The sequence below is a fragment of the Onychostruthus taczanowskii genome, unplaced genomic scaffold, assembly GCF_017590055.1.
Source record: "Onychostruthus taczanowskii isolate IOZ18803 unplaced genomic scaffold, ASM1759005v1 scaffold1, whole genome shotgun sequence".
Classification (NCBI taxonomy): domain Eukaryota; kingdom Metazoa; phylum Chordata; class Aves; order Passeriformes; family Passeridae; genus Onychostruthus; species Onychostruthus taczanowskii.
This window is the reverse complement of record NW_024496525.1, coordinates 2,101,491-2,126,784: the sequence shown is the minus strand read 5'-3', so window position 1 is coordinate 2,126,784 and position 25,294 is coordinate 2,101,491. Positions and strand designations below refer to the sequence as shown.

The window sequence follows — 25,294 nt, the reverse complement described above, 5'->3', positions numbered from 1 at the left end:
GATTTTGCCTACAGGGCAAAACCATTATTGAAGTTAGGCAAGCTCAGCTGCTACTTTGGGGAAATGGGTGTGATCTGTCATAGATAATCTTTAACTTCCTCTTCCTACAAAATTCATCAACAGGAAATCCAAGCTTTGCATGATAGTTCCAAAATTCTTTTCCAGGAAGATACCAAAACCAAATGAATTATCTGCTAACCACAGGTGTACAGGCTTTCCACAAGGAATGGCTTTATTAAAAAATAAAATATGACTAGATAATTATTCACTGTGTTGCCCATCAGGCACAGAGGTGCATTTGTATTTTTTTACAAAAACCATGGGAAAAGAACAGGCTTCACTGGCCTTCTGGAATTCAGGCACAGCAATTAGTTTCTGTGTACATGTCTGTTCACACACAAAACTTTTGGCATGGCATGGAAGTTTCAACTAGAACCTTTGTGGTTAACAAAACCTCATTTGCTTCTGTGGAAAACCAAGTATCCAGGCAGAGCTATTACTTTAATACAAGATCATTAGATGTGGGTTGGTGTGGGGTTGTTTTTTCCTCCTTCCCTCCAGCTAGATCTTTACTACACAGGCTCTTTTACTAATCCAGATGGTTTTGGGTAGCCAGGACTAAGTGCCATGCATGTTTCTGAGCTATAGTCCAGCCAAACAATTTTTCATTCTCAATGTATTGTCTGCTGTCCATTGCTTCAACTCTTGGCAGGAATTTCTGATGTGCAAACAGTCCTTAGAGAACTTGGTCACATAAGATACAGTATGTCACAAATTCTGGAAACCTTCAAGCAGCCCACTATAATCAGGTGGTCATGTTTTCCTAGGACAAACAAGTCTGTTCAGACTTTGTCCTGTGGAATTTCAGGTTGTTTGTACTGTAACCAGAGGTTCTGTTCACTGGACATTTCTGTCCTTTAGCACGTTATGGCCACACCTACCTCCATCCCTAATTACAGCCAGACTAGAATTCAAATAGGAGTTGAAAGTCAGTTTTCCATGTCATCCTCTGTAGCTCCATTCTACCATTTTTTGACCTTACATGAAAGTCTATCATCAGGGTTTGAAATATGCAGGTCAATCAGGGAAACTTCAATATTGTTTATAGGACATCTCAGGTCATTTTTGCGCTGTTTTAATCTCAGTTCTCTCAGAAGCCTGACAGGCACAGCTCTCTTCACATTCATGTGTGCTAGGACAAAGGAGCAACAAATCATTCCATTGTGGGTCAGCAAGGGAACACTTGCAATTACTGCACAAGACTAATTATATTTTTACCTGGGACACAGAACTGAAAGCAGACTGGATCTTTAAATAAGTCCAAGTGCTTATACACCAACACCTCTAATTACACGGCATCATCTTAGAGGCATCTTCAGATACTGAACCTAGAATACTAATTAAACTCCTAGCTAAATCCAGGCATTTTTAATGTCTGTTGCTTAGATATTTAATTGCCTTTTGGAAATACTTTCTCTTTTATTGAGAAATGACATAATAGACTCTGAGCAAAATGCTTTAGACTTTTTCTTTTGGTTTGCACCCCTCTTCCCCATTCATGAACTACATTGATAGGGGTATTTAAAGCAAAACCTTCCAACTGTAAGTTTCTGTGGTCTCACAAAAGCACTAAATAACATTAGTCTCCCATCTCTTTGTCCGTGGCAGACTACATTTCAAGGCATCCAGTATGCTGTAAAATGTTTAATTTCTGTTGCAGTGAGATATTTGTGATACTTTAATCTTCATAAATTAACAGTGTTTGAATATGTCTGTTCCCTCCTCTGTTTCAGTCTACATTTTGGTTTACTAGTTGCTGTTAACACAATACTGGCCATTTAATCCCGATGTTCCCCCATGACTTCAGCCTTTCTTATGTGTGCAGCACCCTTTTTCCAAGCAGCTCTGAAGCAGTTCACCCCAAGTGGTTGGTGGAGGCTTGACTGAGTTTTGTGAGTCTGACTGAGCCAGGTCACTCACACTTGCTAGGCCAGAATAAGAATGTGACTACAGAAGGTTACAACAAAACTCAAAATTATTTCAACAGCAGTTTCAAGCAGATGTACTAAGTAAGCCATTTTTAATCAACTGCTTGTTTGCCTTTTTTCCTCTGACAATGGGAGCTTTTTCCAGTTTTTTGTTCCCTCAAGCTCTTGGGCTAATCAGTCCCCATGTTGGAATATGCAGAGCACTAGGATCTGGATGTCAGGTCTTCCCAGCAGCCTCACAGGCTTTCAAAGGCATGAGGACAGGTGATAAAGATGTTGGATACATCCTCCCTGCTGAATGGCACTTAACAACTGGGCATAAGTGCACTTGCAGCAATTCAGGACAAAAAGGGGGGTTACCCCTCTATAAGTAATTTGTGCTAGCCAGCAGGCAACCCTCATCACAGTGCAGGGGTCTTTGGCAAAGCAGGGAGTGCACTTATTGCCCTGTGTAAGTCAAGAAGATATTGAAAAGGAAAAAAAGAGGATCTCTGCTGTGCACTAAGTACTCTTGGACAGAGGTGAAGCCAAAATAATCTAGATGCATTAAAATCCCCAACATACACAAGTGAATTTAGGAATCCTAAGCAGAACAGCACTGGAACATGGCTGTCATTTTGTTAAAACCAGCCTTCAGCATGTGTGAAAGTCCATTTTAGCTCAGGGAGCATTCAGTCAACTCCAACTTGCTGCACAACATGTCTGTTCAGAACTCATTAGCCTGAACAGCCACACCATGCAAGACAGAAGCTTCTTTCTCCTGTGCCTCAGCTATACTATCATGCATTCCTGGGGTTATCCCAATAAAAATGAGGGCAGTGAAAAGGGGTGTTCAGGTTGTAGCTGTGTAACTTTTACCAGCTGCCATATCAGGGAAGCCAACAAGCTTGCCGGTGAGGGATACTGAAAACTTGTAAAATACACAGGAGAATAAAGAGCTTTCTGCCAGTCAGCCTGATGCAGCTAAAAAGGGGAAACAATAGTAGAAGTTCCCTATTACCCTGCATATCAAAAATTCATTGAACTGGAAGCCTGGAGGCAGGGCAGACCTCAACACCCAATGTACTATGGATGCATGTGCACTGAAGTCAAGGAAGTATGCTTTCTCTTTTTTATAGAGCTCCCTGAAAACACCTACCTCCTTTCACTGAGTGCAAGTCAAAAGGATCTGTTTCTTTCCGCACTCCTACACTACTGTAGTGCTCAGAAAAGTCTTTATTCGTCCTTGTTTATTTTTTAGAAAATCCCTACAGAGCTAGATGTTTAAAATGATGCATTAGTTACATGGAATATGTGCCTTTAAAGTCCAGAAGCTGCTGGATATACTGCAAAGGTGGGTTGGGGCCAGGAGTGACCCAATGACCTCTGCAGGAGATGCTGGTATGGCTGTGAGGCACTGGTGGGGCAGCAGCAATCATGATCCAACCTTCTCAACGTAATTAGCAGGATACAGTCCAACTTGACCAGTGAGAAGTCGGCCCTTGCACCAGCCCTGCTCATCTTCCTCACTAATCTTCATTAGTTCTTCACCTAAAAGTAAGAACAGTCAGTAGGAGGCAGCCTTGAGAAAGGTAGCATGGCATTTTATCCACCTAGGATGACTTGATAAAAAACAAGACTATTAGTCTCAATCATGACACTCTTCTCCCCTTATCAACACCCTAATCATAGTGCAGTTTAATCAAAGCCAGAATCACTGATCTCTTCAGTATTTATACTCAGTATTATCACCTCAGCCAAAGAACTTAAACAGACCATTGCTTTTTCTATTCAGTATCAGAAATCTTTTGTGCCCTGTAGTTCTGCCTGCTTTTCTCTCCCTAAGGAATATTCTTACAAACCAAGGTGATCAGACAGATCTGTGACACTTTTTTCTTAGTGGCTCCTCTGACAGGCAAGTGGGAAGGAAATACAAGAAGTTGCTAAGCTCTGGCTGTTAGGACCCAAAATGCCTATTCCATGATGAAGTGTCTTGGTTTGGCCAGTAAGGCATGAGATCAACTGATTTTTCACACTGTGACCAGTAAAGACTTTTAACATCCCCACATCTACTTTGGGAAGGGGCAGAAAGATCCCCTCCTCGACCAGTAGAAGGTCATCCTTCTGGCCAGAGAGGGAGGTCTGACTGTATCAATAGGCACATCCCACATTGGCAGAGGCTAAGAAAGACACTGCTGTTAAGCTGTAGCCTTAATGGTATGTGTTGCTCAGAGCAGATTCAAAAAGGAGATGACTACAGCTAACATGTCATACCCCATTTCATCTGCTGAGTGGAAAGAAAGAACAAAGTCAAGTCTAGAGCACCCATATTGCAGGATATTTTAAAGCAAGTTAGTGTTAGGAAGTTTACTAGTATGGTAACACTGCAGCACAGATATTGGCCTCAGGCAGAAGGCCCTGCTACTGAAGGACTTCAGTGACTTCCAATGGGTGTGTTTTGGAGAGCTATAACACAGAAATACCATGTAAAACTCAAAACAAGCAAGATAGAGACACTCCCAAGATCAAAATGTCCACTTGAAGATAAGAGGAGGGCACATGCAAACTTAAATTTAACTAAAGGAAGAAAAGGGGACAGGTCTGTTTGCTCCAGTGCTCAGTCCTCTGCCGCAAGCCAGGCCCTTTTGAGCAACAGTTTGCATAGCTGTTTTTTGCCAGCTGACTTCTGCCTTCAGTAGTACATGTCAGTTAGGTGAGCTTCTCCCAGAATATCTACACATTATTTGAAAAGACAATCCAGAACACCCATGTAATTTTTATATCAATAGTGCAAAGGAGGGAGAAACATCTAACATTCAAGACACAATTCAGCATAAATGCCCTAAGAAGAGGCAGGGGTCTGCTCTCCCTGCACTCTGACCAAGGCCTAGACAGTCTCTTGCCATGCAGCATCACTACCTTTTGGTCTAGAAAAAACTGAATTTCCCACTGGGTCATCCACCTCGAAGGAGCTGGCAGTGGTCAGACCAAGGGAAGAATAAAGGTCAGTTTTCAAGTGGACATCCAATTCTTACAGAGTGTTTCAATCATTCAGTGAGCCAAAGTGAGGACAGTGGAAGGTTAGTAAGAGATTAGTGCTTCTGTACTGTAGCCATGATATTATGGAAAATCCTTGCTGGGATTTTTCCTCTCCTGAGAAGCTGAGGAGCCTCAGGAGAGAAATGTAAACAATTACTATCTGCTGCTGTGGAATGCAACAGGTGCATCCATGATCGGTCCATGTGGATTGTTTTCCATTGATGACCAATCACAGCCACCTGTGCCAAGGCTGTGAGCAGTCACAGGATTTTTGTTATTCTATTCTGTTCTGTTCTCGTTGTAGCCTTCTGATCTCTCTGTTCTTTTAGTATAGTCTTAATATAGCATTTTAATATAATATTTAACATAATAAATCAGCCTTCTGAAATGGAGTCAAGCTTCGTGTCCCCGCCACACGTGGAGAATCATCAACACTGTACCTGCTTTAAAGCTCAGCTCGTCAGCCTCCTGTCCTGTGTAATCGTAGAGTGCTCGTACCCGTACACCTGGTACCTTTAGGTCTTCCTCATGCCCATTGGCATCCAGGCACTTCTTGGGAGTGTCCTCATCTGACCACTCCGAAATGTCTTCCTTCCCTCCGCTGTGTGCGTGGAAGGTGAGAGGGGACAAGATGGTTGTTAATAGATTGATCTTTCACCAACCTCCTCCTGAATCATGCACCACCCTGACTCCCCCTGAGACTGCTCTGCTATAGGACAGGGTGCAAGAGGCCCCAAAAGTCAAGCGAGGGTGAACAGGGAAGAGAGATCCCAGGGGATACCAGATTTTGTTGAAAGCACCCTAGCATTGGAACCCTGAGGGCCAGGAGGATAACTCACTGTCTTAAGTATTTTTACACACACACTCTTCATGACCTCCTCCTACTCCAGCAGACCTTCTCATACAAGGAAGGCCAGTCCTAACTGCAGAGCCCATCTGCATCCAGAGTTATTCCAGCCAAGAATAAGACAGAGAGGAAAAGCTGTGTTTTGCATCCTGAAGAGATGTCTGGAATTATGTTTTCCAAGTCAGGGACAAGAGCAGAGGGGAAGAGCAGCAGAGGACAGACACCTGGAACCCAAAAAGCCCTGCAAAGGCTATGTTCCATACTAACTTCACATGGGTTGGTGCCTTCAGGGTGTCATAGAAGAGGCTGTTCTGCTCCTCTTGATAGGAAAACCTGTAGATTGGTAAATAGGGCCCTTGAATCCAATTGACTGTGAAATACAGTAGTGGCCTTGAAAAATCTCTAGGATCCCCATTTTTCTCTGCTCAGTTCACTTTGGCCAGCATCTACCTTTTAAAGCAGGACAGCTACTGCAACAGTAGAATGAGTCTGTTCTGCTTCTCCCTATTCTCCAGGCTTGCCTCCTGGCAAGGGAGGCAGCTATACTCAAACTTGTCAGGTGCTGCTCAGCACCATACCAGGGAAAAGCAGTAAGAATTTGTTACCTTCATTTAAGAAACCACACAGCCCCCAACTTCTCTCACCCTGTCTGGGAGAAGAACTGGGGAAATGCATGCCAGAATTAGACAGCAATAGTCAGACTGGGCTAAATCTTGTCATTAGAAGGCTCTCTACCAGGAAAGCACTTTGTGAAGCAGAATGTGCTAGACAAAAAAAAAAACAAAACAAAAAACCAAAAAAACCAACAAAACAAACCCAAAACCAAACAGCTACCCTAAACAGCATTTTCTACATGGCCTTTTCCAGAGTGCCACAGGTAAGGCCATGGGCAAGAGACAGGAAATTAAGGAAGAGATTACTCTTATTAATCCAACTCATTCATGGCCCTGGGCAGGACTGTACTTTTCCTAACATGATGTATCCCAGAATTCAGCCTTTACCTTGTCTGCAGAGGGGTTTGTGAGACAACACCATCTCGTGTAGGCAAAATGCTGGTCAGTGTGACATCATCAGCCATCTTTCCACTCTTCTCCTTCTTGGTGATTTGCCTCTGTGTTTCAAGAGACCATTCCTGTGCAGGGAAAACCAGTAATACCATCACAGCCACTCAGAAATGCTCCATGTATCTTTTCTGCCCAACACAGAACAACAGAAGACCAGGTTGTACTTCAGTAGCAGCTGAAGTGGTCAGCTCAATAGCCTTGCTGGTATAGCAGGCTCATTTCTGTAGAATCCCAAGGTGCAACAAGAGAGGCTGTGAGAAAATCATCACAGAAAGCTGTCCCACAGCCCTGAGCACCACCTCCCATTCTCTGACCTTGCAGCTGGCTGGCTTATAGCCTATGTGTGCCCCTTTGTGCAGCAGACAGCTTGCAACACAACAATTTCAGAAGATGCCAATATCCCGAGCCTGCTGAGCAAAGACATGGTCTTTCCAGCACCAGACTAGTAATGGCCAGTTTCAGCTGAGCAGTTAATAGTTTGGAAATAGCATTAACACACCCTAGAATGCTACCCCACCTCAAACTGAGGCCAATTCATCGCCATGCCCGGTCCATGAGTGTTGCGCCACCACTTCAGGTCCTCCTGGTTGTCTGCAGCCATGATGACTTGGTGGAGATCCCGATACAACGCATGAAAGCTACAACCAGAACAGACAGAACCAGCAGTAATCAAATCCCTCAGCAGTCTCCCAAAAGCCAAGTAGGAAGGAAGAGATTAACCTCATGCACAATTACACAGCATCCTCAATCCCACAGGATTAAGGATGCTAGAGCAGCACCTATTCAGCCCTAGGAAAACACAGCCTCCCTTACTGGAGAGTAGCCTGGCAAACGGGACAGGCTTGTTTGGTGTGGCAGTGCCTAACAAGTGCCAGCACAGCTCATTAAGTGAGCACTGAAATAACTCGGCACATTCTTGCACATGGACAGGGAGGTGGCTCAGGTTTGTTGTCTCTACCATAAAAGGGGCACAGAAGATTTTTGGCTGTGCCTGTTACCCCTGTGTAACCCCTGCTTAGGGCAACTCATGGGCTTACAGGCATTACTTCACAAAAGGTCTCTCTACTAAGGGCAAAATAGGTGGAATAACCATCAATACTAGAAGGCAGCAGAGCTACTACATTCCTTAGCCTGAGATTACATATAGCAATATGAGGCTTTTCATAGGATAGAAGTGCACATACAGGACCATACTGGAGAGTGGCGAAAAAGGAAGGATTCAAAGGCAGAAAATCCCCTCTGGGGAGCCTGGCACTGCCTACAATCACAGACCCCCACCACTGGTCACTCTGAAGAGACCAAATGCCAGTTCTCATATACACTTGAAAGGGGAATAAGTGAGATCTGGCTGATGCAAGCAGCTTCCAGAGACACCAGAATTGGCACCCCTCACCAGAGCCTATGCACTCCAGGCTGGCAGAATTCCCCTCTGCATCAGGGCCAGTACCTTTCACTGGTGGAGAGGTTGAGATGCTGGTGCAGATTCAGAAGCATCTCTTTAAAGAAGCACAATCGCTTGCGCTCTGCCTCCTGACAGCCCTCAAACACTTGCTCCATGTCCTCCATGTAGCGGGGATTGTAGCGATTCAATTCTTCCAACATCTTCTCATACTGATCCTTGCACTGTAGTAGGAACACAGCAATGGTGAGATGTGTTGCCCTGATGGCAAAAAATTAACAACCCTCCTACTCTGGCTTGGGACTGATAAGTTTTTTCCCCCCCTGCACTGTTGAACAAATGCACCAAAGAAATAAGAAATCCCACAGCTGATGTCTCAGTCCACTGCTCTCCTAATATTCTTGCAAGTTTCCTGTTCTTCCTTACTACTCTCTTTCATACAGGACCTTCCACACTTTCCCTGTTGTGGACAGACAAATCAGCTATTTTTGGTAGCCAAGTCTTCAGCTCTACAGGTTCCACTCCCTGCACCAAATCCCCTACACTTTTTTCCTTTCTTATTTTAAATTTATTATAAATTAGGATCTTGCCTAACTCCAAGCACCAAGATCTTAGTTACTGAAGTCTAGCTCACTAAAACCTCAGATGATGGGAATTCACATCTTCTTACAGGCTTCAGCTGAGTCATTTCACCGAGGAACATTACTACCAATGCTTTTTCCTTGAAAGGAGTATCCTTGTGACCCCCATCCATACAACACACACACACACACCTTCTCAGCCTCCTGAGTGCACTTCTCTACGCGCTCCTGCAACTTGCGCATCTGCTCCTGTGAGACAGACGAGTCTGCCTTGGCATGGTTCTCCCTTGTATGGGCCGTTTTCTCCTCCTTCCGGGCTGCATGATAGTTTTTCTTAGAAGTCTCCACCTGCAGGAGAAGGGATGCAGAAAAAGCTATGATCCTGCCCACAACGATCCTCCAATACTCAGAGGAGGCATGTTAACATTTCTTAGAGTCTGCAGCAATGTAACAGGAATGCCATTTAGTAAACAATGCTTCAGTGGGAAGCTTCAAATGATCTCTTTTTCAGTGCTCACCTGCTGTGCAGGAATACAAAACCTGTTACCAAAGTCTTCCCATATGGGAAGGAAGTTATAAAACCACAACATGAGATCCTCGAGAGATCCATCCCTCTCTGGGAATTCTCTGCTACTCTGGCTAACCTAGTTTGTTTGCCAGTGGCTCTTGAAATCATGCAGCCAGCTCAACTACCCTTATCTCTCTTCCCCCATTCACACTTTGCTTACATCCTTCATCTTCTTCACCCAGGGTTTCTGGGCCTTTCGGAACCCATCCTCTGCGTCCTTTGTTTCCTTGAAGCCTCCAATCATCTGCTTGTGGTAGGCCTCCTTCTGCCAGGCCTTGATCTTATCAGAATCTTCACCAGCCAGGTGGTTCCGGACAGCCAAGTGAATTTCACTCAGTTTGTCTGCAGCTGTCAGGAATGCATGCCAGGCCTTTTCCAGAGTACCATACTGCGGACCTAGAGGAACAAGCACCAGAGAGGCTCTTATACCTACTGCCCACTGAAGAGAATACAGATTCTTTTCCTCTTACATACATCTACCAGTATGGAGTCACTTCCCTAACTCTACCCCATCAAACAAGTCAGCACTGACTGGTCTCCACAGTTCCACCAGGCAGCATCTAGACTGGCTGCTAGAGCTGGATGAGATGGGCATTTCTTTGGGCAGCTTCAACTGTCCCAGATGGTGCCTGCTAGGAGAAGGTTTCTATAGGAAATTCTCTTCCCAAATCTGGCTTAGGCTTCACAGCAGAGAGCAACATTAATTCGTGACTAAGGCTAGGCTTCTGTTCCACAGACCAGCAGGTCCTTTGGGACATCTGTCCCATTGTTTCCAGTCACTTTGTGAGACACTATCAGTTTGAGCACACTGCCACTAAATCACACCATTAGTAGTTATTCTCAGACTGGAGGAGAAGACACTAAGCCGTTCTTAAAGGGGGGGTATCTCCAGCTTGAGATAAGACATGGACTGCCCAAGGACTTGCCAAACTAAGCACAAAGATGTTTTTTTTAAATAACCATGCACATGAGAAGAGAACACATCTCCAAGTGAATCAGAAGACTGACTACAAAAACAGGCAAATACACAAAATAGACACACAAGAAAGTTACCCCCATCCTGGGGAGGGGAAGCCTGTTCCTCAAGGAAACAGTGTCACCTCAGGAAGAGAGCACACAAAGAGGGGAGTGCAATGATTGCTTCCTGTTCCCAGTCTGATAAGCCAACTTTACCTCTCTCCACATTGGTCCTCCACTTACGGGACCATTCTGTTAGCTGCTGGGCATAGTTCTTCTCTATCTTGGCTCGCTCCTGGAAGCAGGAGATAAGGTCATTGCAGAGCCGGTAGCCATCATCCACACGTTTCACTGTCCGCTTGTAGTTTCCAGCCTGAAATGTCACACAGCATTGTTTATACCGTACTGACTTTCACATTCCTACAGTACACACAAGAGCAGGTCCATCATTGCACAGGGAGGGAACATGGGCCCTTCTGAAGGCAGCATCTGGGTTCACACCCTCCTCTGGCAGTCTCAGACAGACACAGTACTGGAGGGAAGAAGCTGAGATGCTTTGCTTGCTTCTCTCACAGCTCAGATCAATGTCAGCTGAACAAGGAACTCTCATTCCACAGTATCTATGGAAGACTCACTGCTCCCTGCAGTAACACACAGCATGACACTGAACCTTCCCACAGCTCCTCCCTTCCACTCCTCAAGGGCAACATGTCACCACAGACCTGGAACTCAACCCAATTCCACCAGTGCGTGGTAAGATGACACTCCTACCTCCCTCACACTCCAATTATCCTTTCTTACCTCCCAGAAACTGCCCCCAGGAGCCTCCCCACCAGCATCATCTTCTGATGACATCACCCTCTTTTTCTTGCAGCAGAGAATGTTTGCAGATTTCAGTTAACCTGAGAAGAGAGAAAAGTGATTTCCATCATAGCACTGGCTGAGCCTTTGCAGACAGCATAATTCTCCATTACTCTTGGAGCTGGAGGAGCCCAACTTGCTGTTCTGCAGTCAAGTACTGTCATCAGTGCCCCTCTAGCTGCAGATGGCAAGGTCCAGCAGAGATGCCCAGGGCTGAACTGGCCTTCTCCCTCCCTGCAGACAAGAGGCCTCCTTGGCAGGCCTGTAACACATTAGGAAAAAATGTTGTAGAAGACAATCTTGCCAAACCTTGGCTGTGCAGATATCAGACATGCTATGAATCCAACACTCTTCAGCAGCACCAAATACTTCTGCAGAGATTCTGTTCTTAACCAAAGCCCTCGAGAGGGTAAGAGAAACAGAGGTAGCTAAAGCTATTTAAAATCTGCCTTGAAAGACTTTATTTAAAGTCTTGTGTCAATGGAGATGACTCCAGCTTCCCAGTATGACTCAGGATTACAGGATTACAACAACTGACTGGGGAAAACAAGGCTGAGCAGTCAGCAGGCAGGCATGTCTTGAATGGGGAGGAGCCCTATAAGCTGCCCACCAGCTGAACTGGACTTGAGCAGAAGTACAGAAATGTGCTGGGGCATACCCAGCCAAACGGCAGCGCAGCACACGTACCTGTTACCCAGCAGCACTGCTTGCCTAGAAACATCCCTGCACTGCTACTTTTCACTACACTCACTGCATTAGGCTCCAAATCTAGGCTGGAAGGTAAAAGGCTCCTCTCATTCTCTGCTGTCCAGAAGTTTTGCCCATTCCCTTGTGCTAGCCTGCACTGCCAGTTTGCTCCTGATGTGGTATTAAGCCATGAATTCCCTGGGGAGAGGTTCAGGGTTGTTCTTGTGCAAGAATGAGAGAAGGAGTAACAGGACCCAAGCCCAGTCACTTGCTGACAAACCCAGTTCTTTTCAGACAAGCCCAGGTTAATGCACCATGCATGGCCTTTGCTGCCACTTCTCCTCTTGCACATTCCTGGTTATAAAAAGCTTCCCTCACACCCCAGAGAGGTATCTGCTCATTCTGCCAGCCCACAGAGCACACAGCAGAGAAGAAGATCAGGTCAAGAGTCCACATCTCCCACCTCATGCAAATCCTTCTTGGTGGCATGAGCTGTACAGTGAAGCGCCCCAACCCAGACTTCAGGAATTTCTGACATTTGGCTATGTTTGCCCAGTGTCATCCCATGGAGTGTCAGAAGTATATTAGTGCTGTTCCTCTGGCCTTCTTCAGAAGGCTGGAAATGCTGAATTCCAGTCACTGAAGCGAGTTGTTAAATGGGTATGACATTCAGGTACACAAACCTTGAAAAATTAATTTCTCCACCATGCCACCAGCTGTCCCTGTCCTCCCTCCTCACCATTTGTCATCTGACTGCAAACCATCTTACAGCCTCCAGGGCATGCAACTCTACTCCTGGCCCCAGTAACTACATACCTGAAAGCTGAAAGTGAGATGCCGCAGGGAGAGCACTGGGAAGCTCGCAAGTGAATCTCAAGCTCTTCAGACTCTGAAAAAAGACTGGAGGAGACAGAGATGGACACGGTCAGACACTCCTTTGCAGGGATGATGCCTGTTCTGATGCACACAAAGTGCTGTCCCTTTTCTACCAGTACTTAGGAGGGGCACCCTCTGATATAGCAGCTGCACCCACTGTGCCTCCCGAGATGCCATGTTCCAGCACGTAGGAGAGATGCCAAATCCTTGTGTCACAAGATCTAACCCCAGAGAGAGTTAAAATAGAAACACTGGGGTGGCTGACAGCACTGTGCAGGAAAGGTAGCATCACAACAGCTGAGCACAGGGAACGGCTTGGGCCAGAAAGGCCTAAAATAAGCACCCAGGCACCCCACATGGGGCCTGGTCCCCCTCACTGGACAGTGTCCAGTTTAGCAAACCCCAGTGCCTCCATGCCCTTACTTTTACACATAGCGGCCTTTGGGAGAATGAGAGAAGGACACACACATACCTTCTCCAGTCTCTTTTAACTAAAGATGAAGATTTATACACAAGACAAAGAACTTGATAACTCTAACATAAAGAAAAAAAGAAAAAGCCACCAAAACTCACCAGAATGCATATTCTGGTCTACAGTCCCTTTAGTACAAGAGCACCTAGCACTGCACTGGTAGGATGTGGCCATCTAGCAGGGGAGCTTTTTTGTTCCTTGTTTCCAGTAAGTTGTTCCCATCACATTCTCAGAAATACTTTATTTTGCTATAGGGTACAGGTAATGGTGATCAGCTTTCCACAGAGCAAAGAGAAGTAAAAGGTCTGCAAAGGCTAAGGAAAGCCAGGGCAGAACAAGACATTTTTGTTTATCTCACATTTACATCCCTGGGGATTTACCTCAATCTAAAATGTTAATTTATTTAAAAAAAAAAACAAACCCATACAAAAATAACAAAACCCCCTCAACTAGAGACAAGCAAAAAAAATCCCACCAATATGCACTCAGCTGAGGCTGGAAGATTGGGGCAGCTGAGAGTAGAAACTGCAAAATATGGAAGTGGGATTATTAGTCAGATGGTAAGACCATTTTTGAGAAGAAATGAAAGAAGGTAGGGAAACAGAAGGAAGGAAAGAAAAGCAGACTAGGTTATTGCAAACCAATGACTTTTGGTGAAGAAGGGGAAGGCAAGAGGTTGAGGGGGAAGAGTTGTGACTCTGAATTGTCCAGGTCACTGGATAAAAGGTTAAGGCTTCTGAGTAGTCCCCGATAAAACCAGACTAAACATTCCTGAAATTGCTATGATTAAAAAAAAATGTGTGAAGGTATGTAAAGATGTATTTCAAACCCATCCTTTCTTTCTTTCTTTCTCCTGATGAAGACATAGATCAATGATACATGGCACATGAATGCTGTGTCACTTTTTCCACGCTACTCCCCCATCCCCGCTTTATCAGGAAGCAATGAATCACAAACATGTCTTCCATCTCTAGTGTCCAATTTAGGCTGACTACACGGTACTAGACTTTGAGGGGTAAATGTGGAAAGCTGTTGTATGGCAGTATATGCTTGTTCATTTGAGGGACAGTCAGGCTAAGCAAACATCCCAAACCCTGAATCCATTCTTTCTGCAGTTTCCATGTTAGATTTTGAGTCACATCTGCTTGCTTTCTCAGGAGTCATCAACTCAAATAACCAGATTTACAATCACTAACAGGCTCTAAATATACTAGTAGCTGTGCTGGATCAGACTAAGGTTTATTATGGCCTCATAGCCTTTCTAGTCAGCAGCCAAAAGGAGATACGTTCCCTCACTTTGATTACAGAGCAAGAATACATGATGCCTCCCTGCATGCTCTCTAAGCCTCTAACCACTTGCTGACAGGAACTTCCCTGAGCTGGATGTGCCACCTATGAAAGAGCTCAACAGATTTCTCTTCCATTAATTTCTTCAACCTGCTTTTGAATTCATATGTTTTTTCTGCATCTGTGATTTCATGTATGCCACAGCTTAAGGCTTTACTGTAGTCATCAGCACAACAGCTGGGGGGAAAATACAATGAAGTGGTAGAGTATTTCTGCAGGCTAATTTCCCTGACCTGAGTAGGCAGTCAGTTGAGTAGGTATTTCCATAGCAGTTGTACAGCCTTTATAAAAATCTAGAAAAATCCAGCTTGGTAGAAGCAAAAAGTCAAAGAACAAGAACGACCCTTTCCTGCTGGGCTTTTTCTGGACTTTACATACTTCATGAGCCCATGTCAGTCAGCAGATCAAACTGGATCTGCATGCAGACATAGGGAAGGTACTTAGTACTGCACAGAGGGGCTGAAAAGAACAGCTGCTGCTGTCACCCTGAGTGAGCCCTGGATGAGCAAGTAGATTGCCAGCCCACCCCTTCATGCCAGTCTATTCCTGAAATACCACATGGTGTGAGCCACTCAGTGTTTGAGACCAGGGAAAACACAAGTTTGACGGGAAAAGTAAATATATGTGCCAAAGCCTGGACGTTGTTTTACAGCAAAGATGACAGGGATACCTCATGGACAGCCTGATTTAGCAAAAGCCACCAAATGATTCAGGAGGGCTGGCAGAGCCTGTACAGTATGAGCAACGTAGCTGGAGTTATATTGGATCAACTGGAGTTTTATGTGGGCCAGTACCACATACAAGACTCCTGATGCCACTGCCACCTCTGCTAAGAGGAGGCTATCTAGCAAATCATATTTGCAAGGCAAAGGAATGTTCATGCCTACCTTCCCACCTTTATTTATCAGCTCTCACAGTTAAGAGCTACTTAAGACCTCACAGCAGCTCCTGCAAGAGGAGGTCTCTGAAGAAGAGGGAAAGAGTGATTACACTGCTGTTCATTTCACACCTGCAGAGGATTAGGGATAAAGGCATCACAGACACCACTACAACCAGCAACATCAGGCAAACTGAACCGTGCAAATGACAGCTACAACTATTTCTGCTTGCTGTGTTAGAAAAGATACCTCCCTTCTTCTCCCACATACCTGCTCTCACTTAGGAGCCAACATAATTATTAGGCCACACCTGCTATCAGCTCCCTATTAAGTTATCAAAAAATGCTTCTTGCTCTTTAGCTGCAGAAAGATGGAATGGCTCATGACTGTCTCACTGATCCACTCAGGAAAATACCTGAGGGCTCATTGTGATAGAGCTGTTTCTACCTTTAAGCTATGTTGTTATTCTCACTTGTGATCCAGTCAGGGACGTGTCTGAGACCACAGATCCCTGCCCTCAGACCAAGGTGTTAGGCTAAAACATTCCCTTTCAAAAACATGTGAAACCCACTACACATTGTAGGGTGTGCCTTGTTGCTTCATGCTTTCACAGCATCTGTGCAACAGGGTCCTCATCCACAAAGAAAACTTCTAGATCCAAAAGTAATAATAGCTCTTGTCCATTGAAAGCTTTCCCTCAGGCAGGTAAACCACAGAAATTCTCTTCCATCTATACCACATTCCAGTACTTCCAGACTCCAAATGCCCAAGGCACCACTTCTATGCATTGCTTGACTGCCTCCTGAGAATGCTTATGAGCAACTGTTTTCCTAAGTTACCCAAAATCAAACCTCTGAACTCTACAAAGGCTCAGAGGGCTGCAGCCCCACAGGAATTCATCCACACAAAACTTGTAAATTGCACCAGACAAGGGTTTCTGCCCAACTCCTCTTCCCTTTCCCACAGGGCTGCAGCCCCGCAGGAATTCATCCACACAAAAAAAAAACTTGTAAATTGCACCAGACAAGGGTTTCTGCCCAACTCCTCTTCCCTTTCCCAACTACAGCAGCAAATGCTGCATACAGACACATGTAGGAAAAAATTGAGTTACATTTATCTAGTAAGTGAGGCTTTGGTGAAGACACATTTTTATTGTGGATCATTTTCTATATAGGTGCTAAAGCCAAGCTAAGCAAAACTTGTAATCAGTAATAGGTTGATACTAACTAATTTTCACCTCAAGACAACTACCACCAGAAAGCAGGAATTTGATTCTGTCTGCAACCAATTTGTTTGATTCCCTGGTCATTTTTCTGTAGAGCACTCAGTGGTCAAGGCATTCTTTTCCCTCCAAAAACACTGGCACTCTAGTATAGGTTGCAGATAAACGTTTCAATCTGAACAATCCAATTACACAAAAAGATAGCAGCCTCCCTTCCCTTACAGAATGACAAGCATGAAATCCCTTTTTTTTTTCTTTTTAACTTGTCAGAATGAAACTAGAGAGCTCAAGCCAGGAGGTTCCACATCACTCTAGCAGTGTAACAAACTCGATTGCTGTTGGTACAGCAGAGCTAGGAAGGTCCCCAACAGAGAGAATGAAATGGGGCATGGGACAGGGTGTCCTTTCCAGACTCCCCAGCTCTGGAACTGCACATCCAGTAGCTCTGCAGCAGTAACTGGGATGATGTCCAGTAATGTCCTCTCCACTGCCTTTATGAAGGAGTTCTGGTATTTATAGGCATACTCACCTTTCTGAAGAGGAGACAGTTCTTGTCTACTGCTAGAAAGAATGCCAAGTAACACAAAGATCCCCCAAAACTTCCCTTAGAGGTATTTATCTTATTGCAGTGTCACGCCCTCAGCAGTCACCTGACTGGGAAAGGGACTAAGGCAGTGTTTCCCAGCTTCTCCCTAAGGACTGAAGCCTGCCAGGGCTGTCTAATACAGTTTCAAGCAAGATTTCAGCTCATTTCTCCAGCCAGGGAAAGGTCAGAGAGACACCAGGCAGAACAGTAACTACACACAGAGGTCACTTCAGCTCTGCACAAGCCTGTAACAGAAGCCCATCTCCCAGCCCATGATTCTCTAGAGATCATGTGGCTGTCCACTAGCAAAATTCTCAATGATTGTACCAAAGTACTAAAACACAGACAAGATTGAAGGGCTGACCCCCTGAGTCCAGACCACAGCTTCTTTAGCTTAGTCTTCACATTCAGATCAAGTTAATGTACTGATGACATTCTCCATGTGCCACCCCAAGCTGTTTTCAAAGGCTTCATGCAGAACTCAATCCTTTCTACTATTAGCTATTCCCTGTCAGCAGCCAAAGCTACAGGACAGGCTTCTACTAATACACTGCTGCTGATCTAGGGGTTAAGATTCCTGGCTGACATAGCTTTACCAGACAGAAACTGTTTTACCAAGAAAAGGAAAAATATCTGCTTGTATTTCCAATATGACTTAGTGGATCTTTAATATTACAGGAACACAGATCTATTTTGGTTAACATGACAGTATGAGACAATGTTAATGAAGGAATGTAGTGAGCCATCATGATATGTGTTAAGTTTTTTTTTTTTTTTTCCCAGTTGTTTTTTTAATTAAAAAAAAATTATCATCTCAAATACAGAGCTGAAGGAAAAAGCCAGCACCAAACCATTGTGTACCATACTCAAACAGGGTGATAGGCTATGTTCATTTTTATTCCAAATGGTTGTTGGAATAATTTAAACATGTATGTTGTGTCTATGTGTTTAGCAGCTGCAGCTGACAGCTTAGTAAGAAGCCACACATACAAGTTACCAGAAACAGCACTACTCTAGCTGCTTTCTTAGACCTGTTAACAGCATAATTCCTGTTTCACTCCTTAGTCACAGCATGCCCACTTTCCAGCTCTCACACTCCCTGTCTTACCACAGTCTCAGGGCAAGGTTTTAACCCAGGCAGATATGGAGAACCTGAAATTGCTACTCTCCCACTCCCTAGCCTCTTCACTTGGTTGCTTCTATGCTGGATATTTCCCAGGGTACTTCCCACCCAGCTGCATCAGCCTCTGCAAGCAAACACCAAACCCATGCACTTCCCTTTTCATCAGATGGGACCCCAAACGACTGAAAGTTCTTTCTTCCTAAATCACTGATAAACAGGTGTTTAAAGCTCTAGTCAAAGCTAGTATATCCCTCCTCAGCAGTATCAATCCACATTGAATGCAAACATTTTCCAGGATTTAATCTACATCTTACCTGGTAATGTTCTTTTCTGCACTTATTAACTGGTAAGATCAATAGTCCATTCTGTAACACAGTTGCCTGGAACTTAGTAAAGGTAAGTTATTGTAGCAGCAGGTTGGACCAGTCTGTCCTCTCCAGCTAGGTTTGGAGTAAGGAGTTTGATTTGTTTGGATCTTTACATGAACAACACTGATCCAAACAGAATAAAATGCCCTGGACTCATCTAACCCTGAATCAAGAAGGCACAAGTAATGGGAAGTGCTGATCAGGAGTGTTTCCTGTAGTTGTGGATGGGGAGTGGGTAGGGGAGCAAACTCCAGTAAGTTCCTGCCACTGGAATATTCTCCTGTGATTGAATCACCTTGCAATGCCAAGAGCAGGGATCAAGTTTACATGAATGCATTAGGAAGTCTTAAGGAAGCAGACTGCACTCACTGTAATCAAACTTTGTGGGAGCCACAAGCCAGTTAGCTCCATTCTGACACTGTGCTTCTGGTGCTTTCTTGCTTCATTAGACTTCACAGCAGTCAGAAGTCTCCAGCCTTCTCTGCTCCCTTCTCCCACTTGGAAGCCACAGTGACTTTTTAACTCATCTGCAGTTCTGCAGCTTCTAGGTTTCCTTTACCAACAATTATCTTTCCCACTGGCTGCTTTTTGAGAAAGGGGAATAGGAGATAAGAGTTGGAAGAAATTTATCCTTCAGATCAAGTGTATGACAATCATACAGCAAATTATTTTAAAGTACTGCATTTCTTTATCTATGGTTGCATCAAATAGGTTTCTGGTTTTACATGGTAAAAGCTGATTTACTAAAACTGCTTATTATGTGAATACTTTCCTTCCAAATATTCATATAATGGAGACAAAAACATTAAAGATCATCCTCAAGGCATTTCTGAAGTTCATCCAGTTCCCTGTAGAGTTTCAAGTCCCAAACAGTCAGTAGAAGGGAGTGCAACCAACTCCTTGACTTGAGAGCTGAATAAGATAAAACTAATGCTAGGGCATCTCTCATGGTAAAGAAGAATGAGGTTAAAGCATCACACCCATTGTTCTGTTCCAGGTGTGACCAGTTCCTCCACTTTGACAGCAAGGCTCTTTTTTTCACCTTTTGTTACCAGAACTAGGTTTATTCTGCAGGAATATCTAAACAGCATAAAAACAACTGCAACTTTAAGGCAGATTTCAATACCATATGAAATGGAAGGACTGTAGATTAGCTTTTATACAGAATCATTTTGCATATTTTTTTATGGGACCAGGTGTGAAAAGAAAGCATAATTTGCTCTGTGGACTGGAGAGAACTTCTATTCCCTTTGTAGCATCTCCTGGTTCAAGAACAGTTTGGCAGATCAGCCACTTTGGAGGTATTCCACTTCTAAACACATTCATACACCTTTCTGACAGATTTCCCAGAGATACACACAGGTAACAAGGTTGAAATAGGAAAGCCATTAGGAACTGGCCTGATTCATACTTCATTGAATCATAGAAGGGTTTGGGTTGGAAGGGACCACAAAGATCATCTAGTTCCATGGCCATCTCCATGGGCTTGGATGCCACCCTTTAGACCAGGTTGTTCAAAACTCCATCCAAACTGGCCTTGAACACTACCAGGGATGGGGCATCCACAACTTCTCTGGGCAACCTGTTCTAGCAACCCTTTACTTAAAGAATTTCTTCATAACATCTAATCTAAATCTCTCCTCTAGTTTAAAAGCATTCCCCGTTGTCTGATCACCATCTGCCCATGCAAGAAGTTGCTCTCTCTCTTTATATAAGCTCCTTTTAAGTACTGAAAGGCTGAAATTCTTCTACTGAAAGGCCACAGATACTTCACACATTCTTCTTAAAGTTCATTGCCCTGCATGTCATGGAGCAACTTTTATCTGCTTTCATAGTATCTGCACAGAATCCGCTCCTTAGTATCAGTAGTGCCTCTTAAAATAAGCTTTTGGATCTCAGGCTGAAAAACAGAACTATTAACACTTCATAGCCTAAATTTTATTCAAAATACTTTAGGAGAACACAGGCAAACAGGGCAGTCAGCCCAAAGTGCACACGTGACAGGATAGATTTTAATGTTGAGCATCACTGGAATGTCATTTGCTTTCTCAGTCCACTGCCCAAAGGAATGATTTCAGTTTCTGGTCCTCAGGATTCAACCTAACATGTGAGGAAAGAACACTGGAAGGCTTTAAAAAAAAAAACCACAAGCACAACAAAGCAATCCAGTGGCTTTATTTCCTGCGATGCTTCCTGAAGCAGCTCAAAACCCTATTTGTTTGCTTGCACTGGAGTAGAAGCCTGCTGGAGTCAACAGCAAGGTTTCCAATGGGTTACACAGCTCACCAGTCCTCATCCAAGGCAGAGCTGACTGAAAACCTCAAGAAGCAGAAGTAAATACCTGTAATCATTCAAGAAGTGAAATATGCTACATCTTCTCTCAATCCTCCATGAAAGCTTCTTGCCCTTGTCAGAAAAGGCAGCAAGGCCACTTCAGAGCTCTGCACAGCAGTACTGCAGCTGGTGTGGCTCAACACCCTCAGGAGTGGGAGAGGTTTGGCTCAGCAGCAGGGGTACTGTACTAAGGGATGCCAGGAAGTTACTACCAACAACAAATCACCTCTAGGTGACTGAAAGAACTAGGTCCCTGAGAGCAGGAGGCAAGTACTGTATCTTCCTGCAGACAGGAGAGACACAGCTTGGGCAAGCTCACAGTAGGGACAGGACTGAGGAGGCTGAAGGCTTGCCAGCACTGTTAGTTATGGGTTGCCTGCAGCAATTCTAACTCCTCTAGCCTGGAAAAACGTAGTTGCAATAAGCAGAGTCCTACCACAGTCACCTATTAAGAGAGCAGAAAATCCCATACAAACCTAACGCCTCTGGATCCAGGCCCCCGGTACCATGGAGATCCCTCACATGCCTTTTCAACAAACTACTGTGCCCAGTGACAATCACTACAAATTCCAACTATCCCAAGCCTGAAAGGCTCATTCCCATCGTCCCATTCACAGCAAGGAGAAACCAGTGAAGGCTCAAATGTGATTTGGATGCCAGTCACATTTACTGCCTTATAGCAGTGCCCAGCTTCAGCCCACATTTCAGCATGAAGGAACTGGAGACTGATGTACTGGTCATTAAAACAAAGCTGGATGATTACAGCAGAGGATGCACCAGGTTCTTTGCACAACATTTTCCTTTGTGCTGCTGGAAAAACTTGTGCCCAAACAGTCAAGAGTACATTTTGATGCTAAATTACAGTGATGACTGTGCTGCAGGGTAGTGGCAAAAAGCTACCACTTGAACAGCTTCTTAACTGCTTCAAGGATGCCAAGTTCTTTTGTAATTCTTCAAAGAGCAAAATCCTAAATTCTTCATGAAAACTTCCAGATACAGTAGTCACTGTTTTCTGACCATCCACTGAAGTCTTAGACTAAAATATTAAGGCTTTTTTAAAATCTATCTGTCACCGTTGCCTCTCACAGAGTACCCTCTACACCCATCACACTAACTAGCGATAAAACAGCTTGCCTGATCACAAAGTCTGTTTTAAAAAGATAAGAGCTCCTTAAAGGGCTTAAACAGCTCTCATATTGTTCAGGCATTTCCCCATGAACTTTCAAGAGCAGCCCAAATTCACAGATCACTGATCAGCTGATGGCAAAAATAGAGGCAGTTTATTAATGCTCGCTGATCAAGAGTATAGCTTTTTCCACTAAGGCTACAAGCAGATACTTTTAGCTTTTGAGGTCCCCAGTTCAATCCCTGGATGCTAGCCATGACACAGACCAAATGGTTCAAACAACTGAATAATCTCCAGCCCTTGAGATGGCCAGAATAAAGAACATACAGTATTTGCCACGCTTGCTGATAGCATGAGTTCTGACAGAAGCTCACATCACCCCGTTGTGGTGGTAAAGGCATTCTGACAGCTTTGCATCTCCTAAGAAGTCCCATTATTGTATTACTGTATATGTATATTGTATTACGTTATCGTAGTATGTATGTATATATATACACATTATATATGTATATATATTATTGTATTATATATATATGCATGCATGTGTGTAAATATACATTGATTCTCTGATACATATTTATTTTTTTTTTTGTTGGAAATTCATGATCATCCAGGGAAAGCCCAGAAGATTCAGGCTAGGTCTTGTAAAATCCACAAAAACCTAAAATGACTAAAAGCACCAGTCATTATCCTGTGAAGAAATTAATTTGGGTCCATAAAATTGTCACGCTTTTATGACTTGATTACAGTCTGCCAGTGACCTGCAGCATTTTGGCATAGTCCAGCCACACACAAGCCTATTCACTTGTTGACATTTGAAAATAGAGTTCCAGGTGGGCAGTTGTTCTCAGCCCTATACATAGGTGACACACTGAAGTTACTGCTTTTTGCAGCCTGAGAAGAAGACAGTTTTCACCTGAACAAGTGCAGGCAAGCCAGAGAAGCTCAAACACACAGATCAGAAAAAACAAAAAAAAATTTAAAAAGCCAGTAAAGCAATACAATGGACCAGGCACAAAATAGGGAAGGCAGCAGGCAGCTGATCAAGCTCACACATTCATTCTGTTCCAAGCTGCAAGTCAAAGGACAATCTAGTAAATATTTTGGGGAACTTCTAGAGAAATACCATTAATTACACAAAACACTATCAAAGCAGACTCCATCTCACACAAAGCACATTGTGGACTTCAGGGAAAGGTGAATCCTTACTTGAAAGAATGTGCCCAGTTACGCAACTCATGGGGAGAAGCTCCACTTTGACTCCACCCAAAGACCAGCTCACACCTGGAGCACGGAGTATCTGGACCCTGTCATTTTAGCCCACACACTGCAGTTGTGCATTCTGCTCTCATTTCTTCCCGGGAATGACTTGAGTCACCCACTGCAAGGCTTAGTGACACTTCAGTTCCAGGGTGGAGTGGGAGGCTCTGCTTGGGTTCTGTACTGCAATCAATTACCATCATATCAGAAATTTCTTTGTGCAAATTAGACCAGCAGCTGATTTGAAGGGGAGGGAAATTAATTTCTAGTTTCAGGAAATAGGGAGCACCAGTTCTATAAGAAGTGTCAAAGAGTGAACAAAAAGGCCAGACTACTTCCCAGGGCCAGGAACAAGCGTCTGGCGGTGGTCAGCTAGCCTCGCCCGCCCCACCAAGCCCTGAGCCTTCTTGCATACCTGAAGAACTGAAGCAAGTAAAGAACACATAGTTGGCACAGAAAGTGGTGGAGCAGGTTAATGCGTTTGGGCCACGCTAGCTTCACTTATCGATAGCTTTGCAGAGAGACCATGGAACCCTCCTCCCGTGCCCAGTGACAAATCAGACTGTCTTCTCAAGCACTGGATATTCAGGCCCACTAATACCCGCCCTGTTTATCAGCTTTCTCCTGCCCTACGCTGGAGAGGACACGGTAACCTCAGCAGCCCGGCAGGGGCCCGGTGACACGGCCACAGGCAGCACCCCTGGTGCCTATCCCTCACCCTCCCCTCCCTACTGTCGGCAGCCAGAAGAGAGGAAGAGGACGAACAAGGACAGAACTGTCCCATCTGCCGAACTTCTCCATTCAGCTGCCCGGGGTCCGGCTCACAGGCCAGCAACAAGGACGCCGGAGACAAGGGGCTGCAGCCCCGCGAGCACGGGCCCCGGCGCGGCCCCTTTCCCAGGGGGTCCTGGGAAGCCGCTTTATCCCCACTCTCCACAGCGCTGCCAGCGCCCGCGGCTCCGGTTTCAGAGTGGGAAGCTGCTCTGCGCGGATCCGGCACAAAGAGGCCCCTGTCCCCGCGGCGGAGCGGAGGCGCGGGCTCCAGAGGGAGGGAGGGGGAGCCTCAGCAGCCCCCAGTGACGGGGCGGCGGCAGCGGGCCGGCCCCGGGAGGCCGGCGGCGGGGCACCCGGCGAAGCTTAGGGACGCAAAAGGAGCGAAACTTTGGCAAGGGCTTCTCCAGCCCCTCGCGAACAACCCACCGGGACCGCAGCCCTGCTGCCCTTCCCAGCCCCGTTCGCCGCCGCTCCCGCACCTACCGGGGGTCTCCGCTGCGCCTCCGGACAAACCGCACCGAGCCGCCTCCCAGTCCCCTCCTGCCCACAGCCAGCGCCCAGCCGGGTACCGCCTCCCCCACCCGCCCCCTTTCCATGAGGAAACTTTTCCCTCACAGTTGCCAGCGCGTCCCGAGACACGCTGCCCGCCGCGGGAAGGCGGCGCCGGGACCAGGACGGGCTCCGCCGCCAGGACCCCCGGCACCCCACGGGGCACAGGTCCGAAAGGCGCCGAGCCCGGGGGAGCGGAGCCCACAGCAGTGACCCCACCGCTTACCTCGCAGGCGGCGCGGCGCAGCAGGACAGGACGGGACACTCGGCGGGCAGCGGCCACCTGGGGGAGGGACTGGTTGAGCCCTCCCCCTATTTCAACCGCGGGACTCGGGGGTCCCGCCCCGCCTCCAGCAGCTCCCGCGGGGCGTTCCCAGGCTCGGGGTGCTCCGATGGCAGCGGCGGGGCA

At 45.5% G+C, this 25,294-nt stretch overlaps 1 protein-coding gene across 6 annotated transcripts; it reads right to left on the bottom strand.

The window, feature by feature from the left end:
• Window positions 1-210: 210 nt before the first annotated feature.
• On the bottom strand, window positions 211-25,294 carry PACSIN3 (protein kinase C and casein kinase substrate in neurons 3). 6 transcript variants are annotated; one of them, XM_041402816.1, is made up of 11 exons: window positions 25,112-25,294; window positions 12,787-12,870; window positions 11,224-11,324; window positions 10,639-10,795; window positions 9,626-9,861; window positions 9,090-9,245; window positions 8,365-8,540; window positions 7,435-7,555; window positions 6,855-6,985; window positions 5,447-5,607; window positions 211-3,518 (listed from the first exon to the last, which is right to left on the bottom strand). In XM_041402816.1, the coding sequence occupies exons 3-11, from the start codon at window positions 11,275-11,277 to the stop codon at window positions 3,403-3,405; spliced, it is 1,308 nt and encodes a 435-aa protein (XP_041258750.1). In that variant the 5' UTR covers window positions 11,278-11,324; window positions 12,787-12,870; window positions 25,112-25,294; the 3' UTR covers window positions 211-3,402. The 6 variants fall into 6 exon arrangements, with proteins under 6 accessions (XP_041258750.1, XP_041258777.1, XP_041258767.1 ...); XM_041402843.1 differs by having other exon boundaries at window positions 12,787-12,859; XM_041402833.1 differs by lacking the exon at window positions 25,112-25,294 and adding an exon at window positions 24,952-24,972.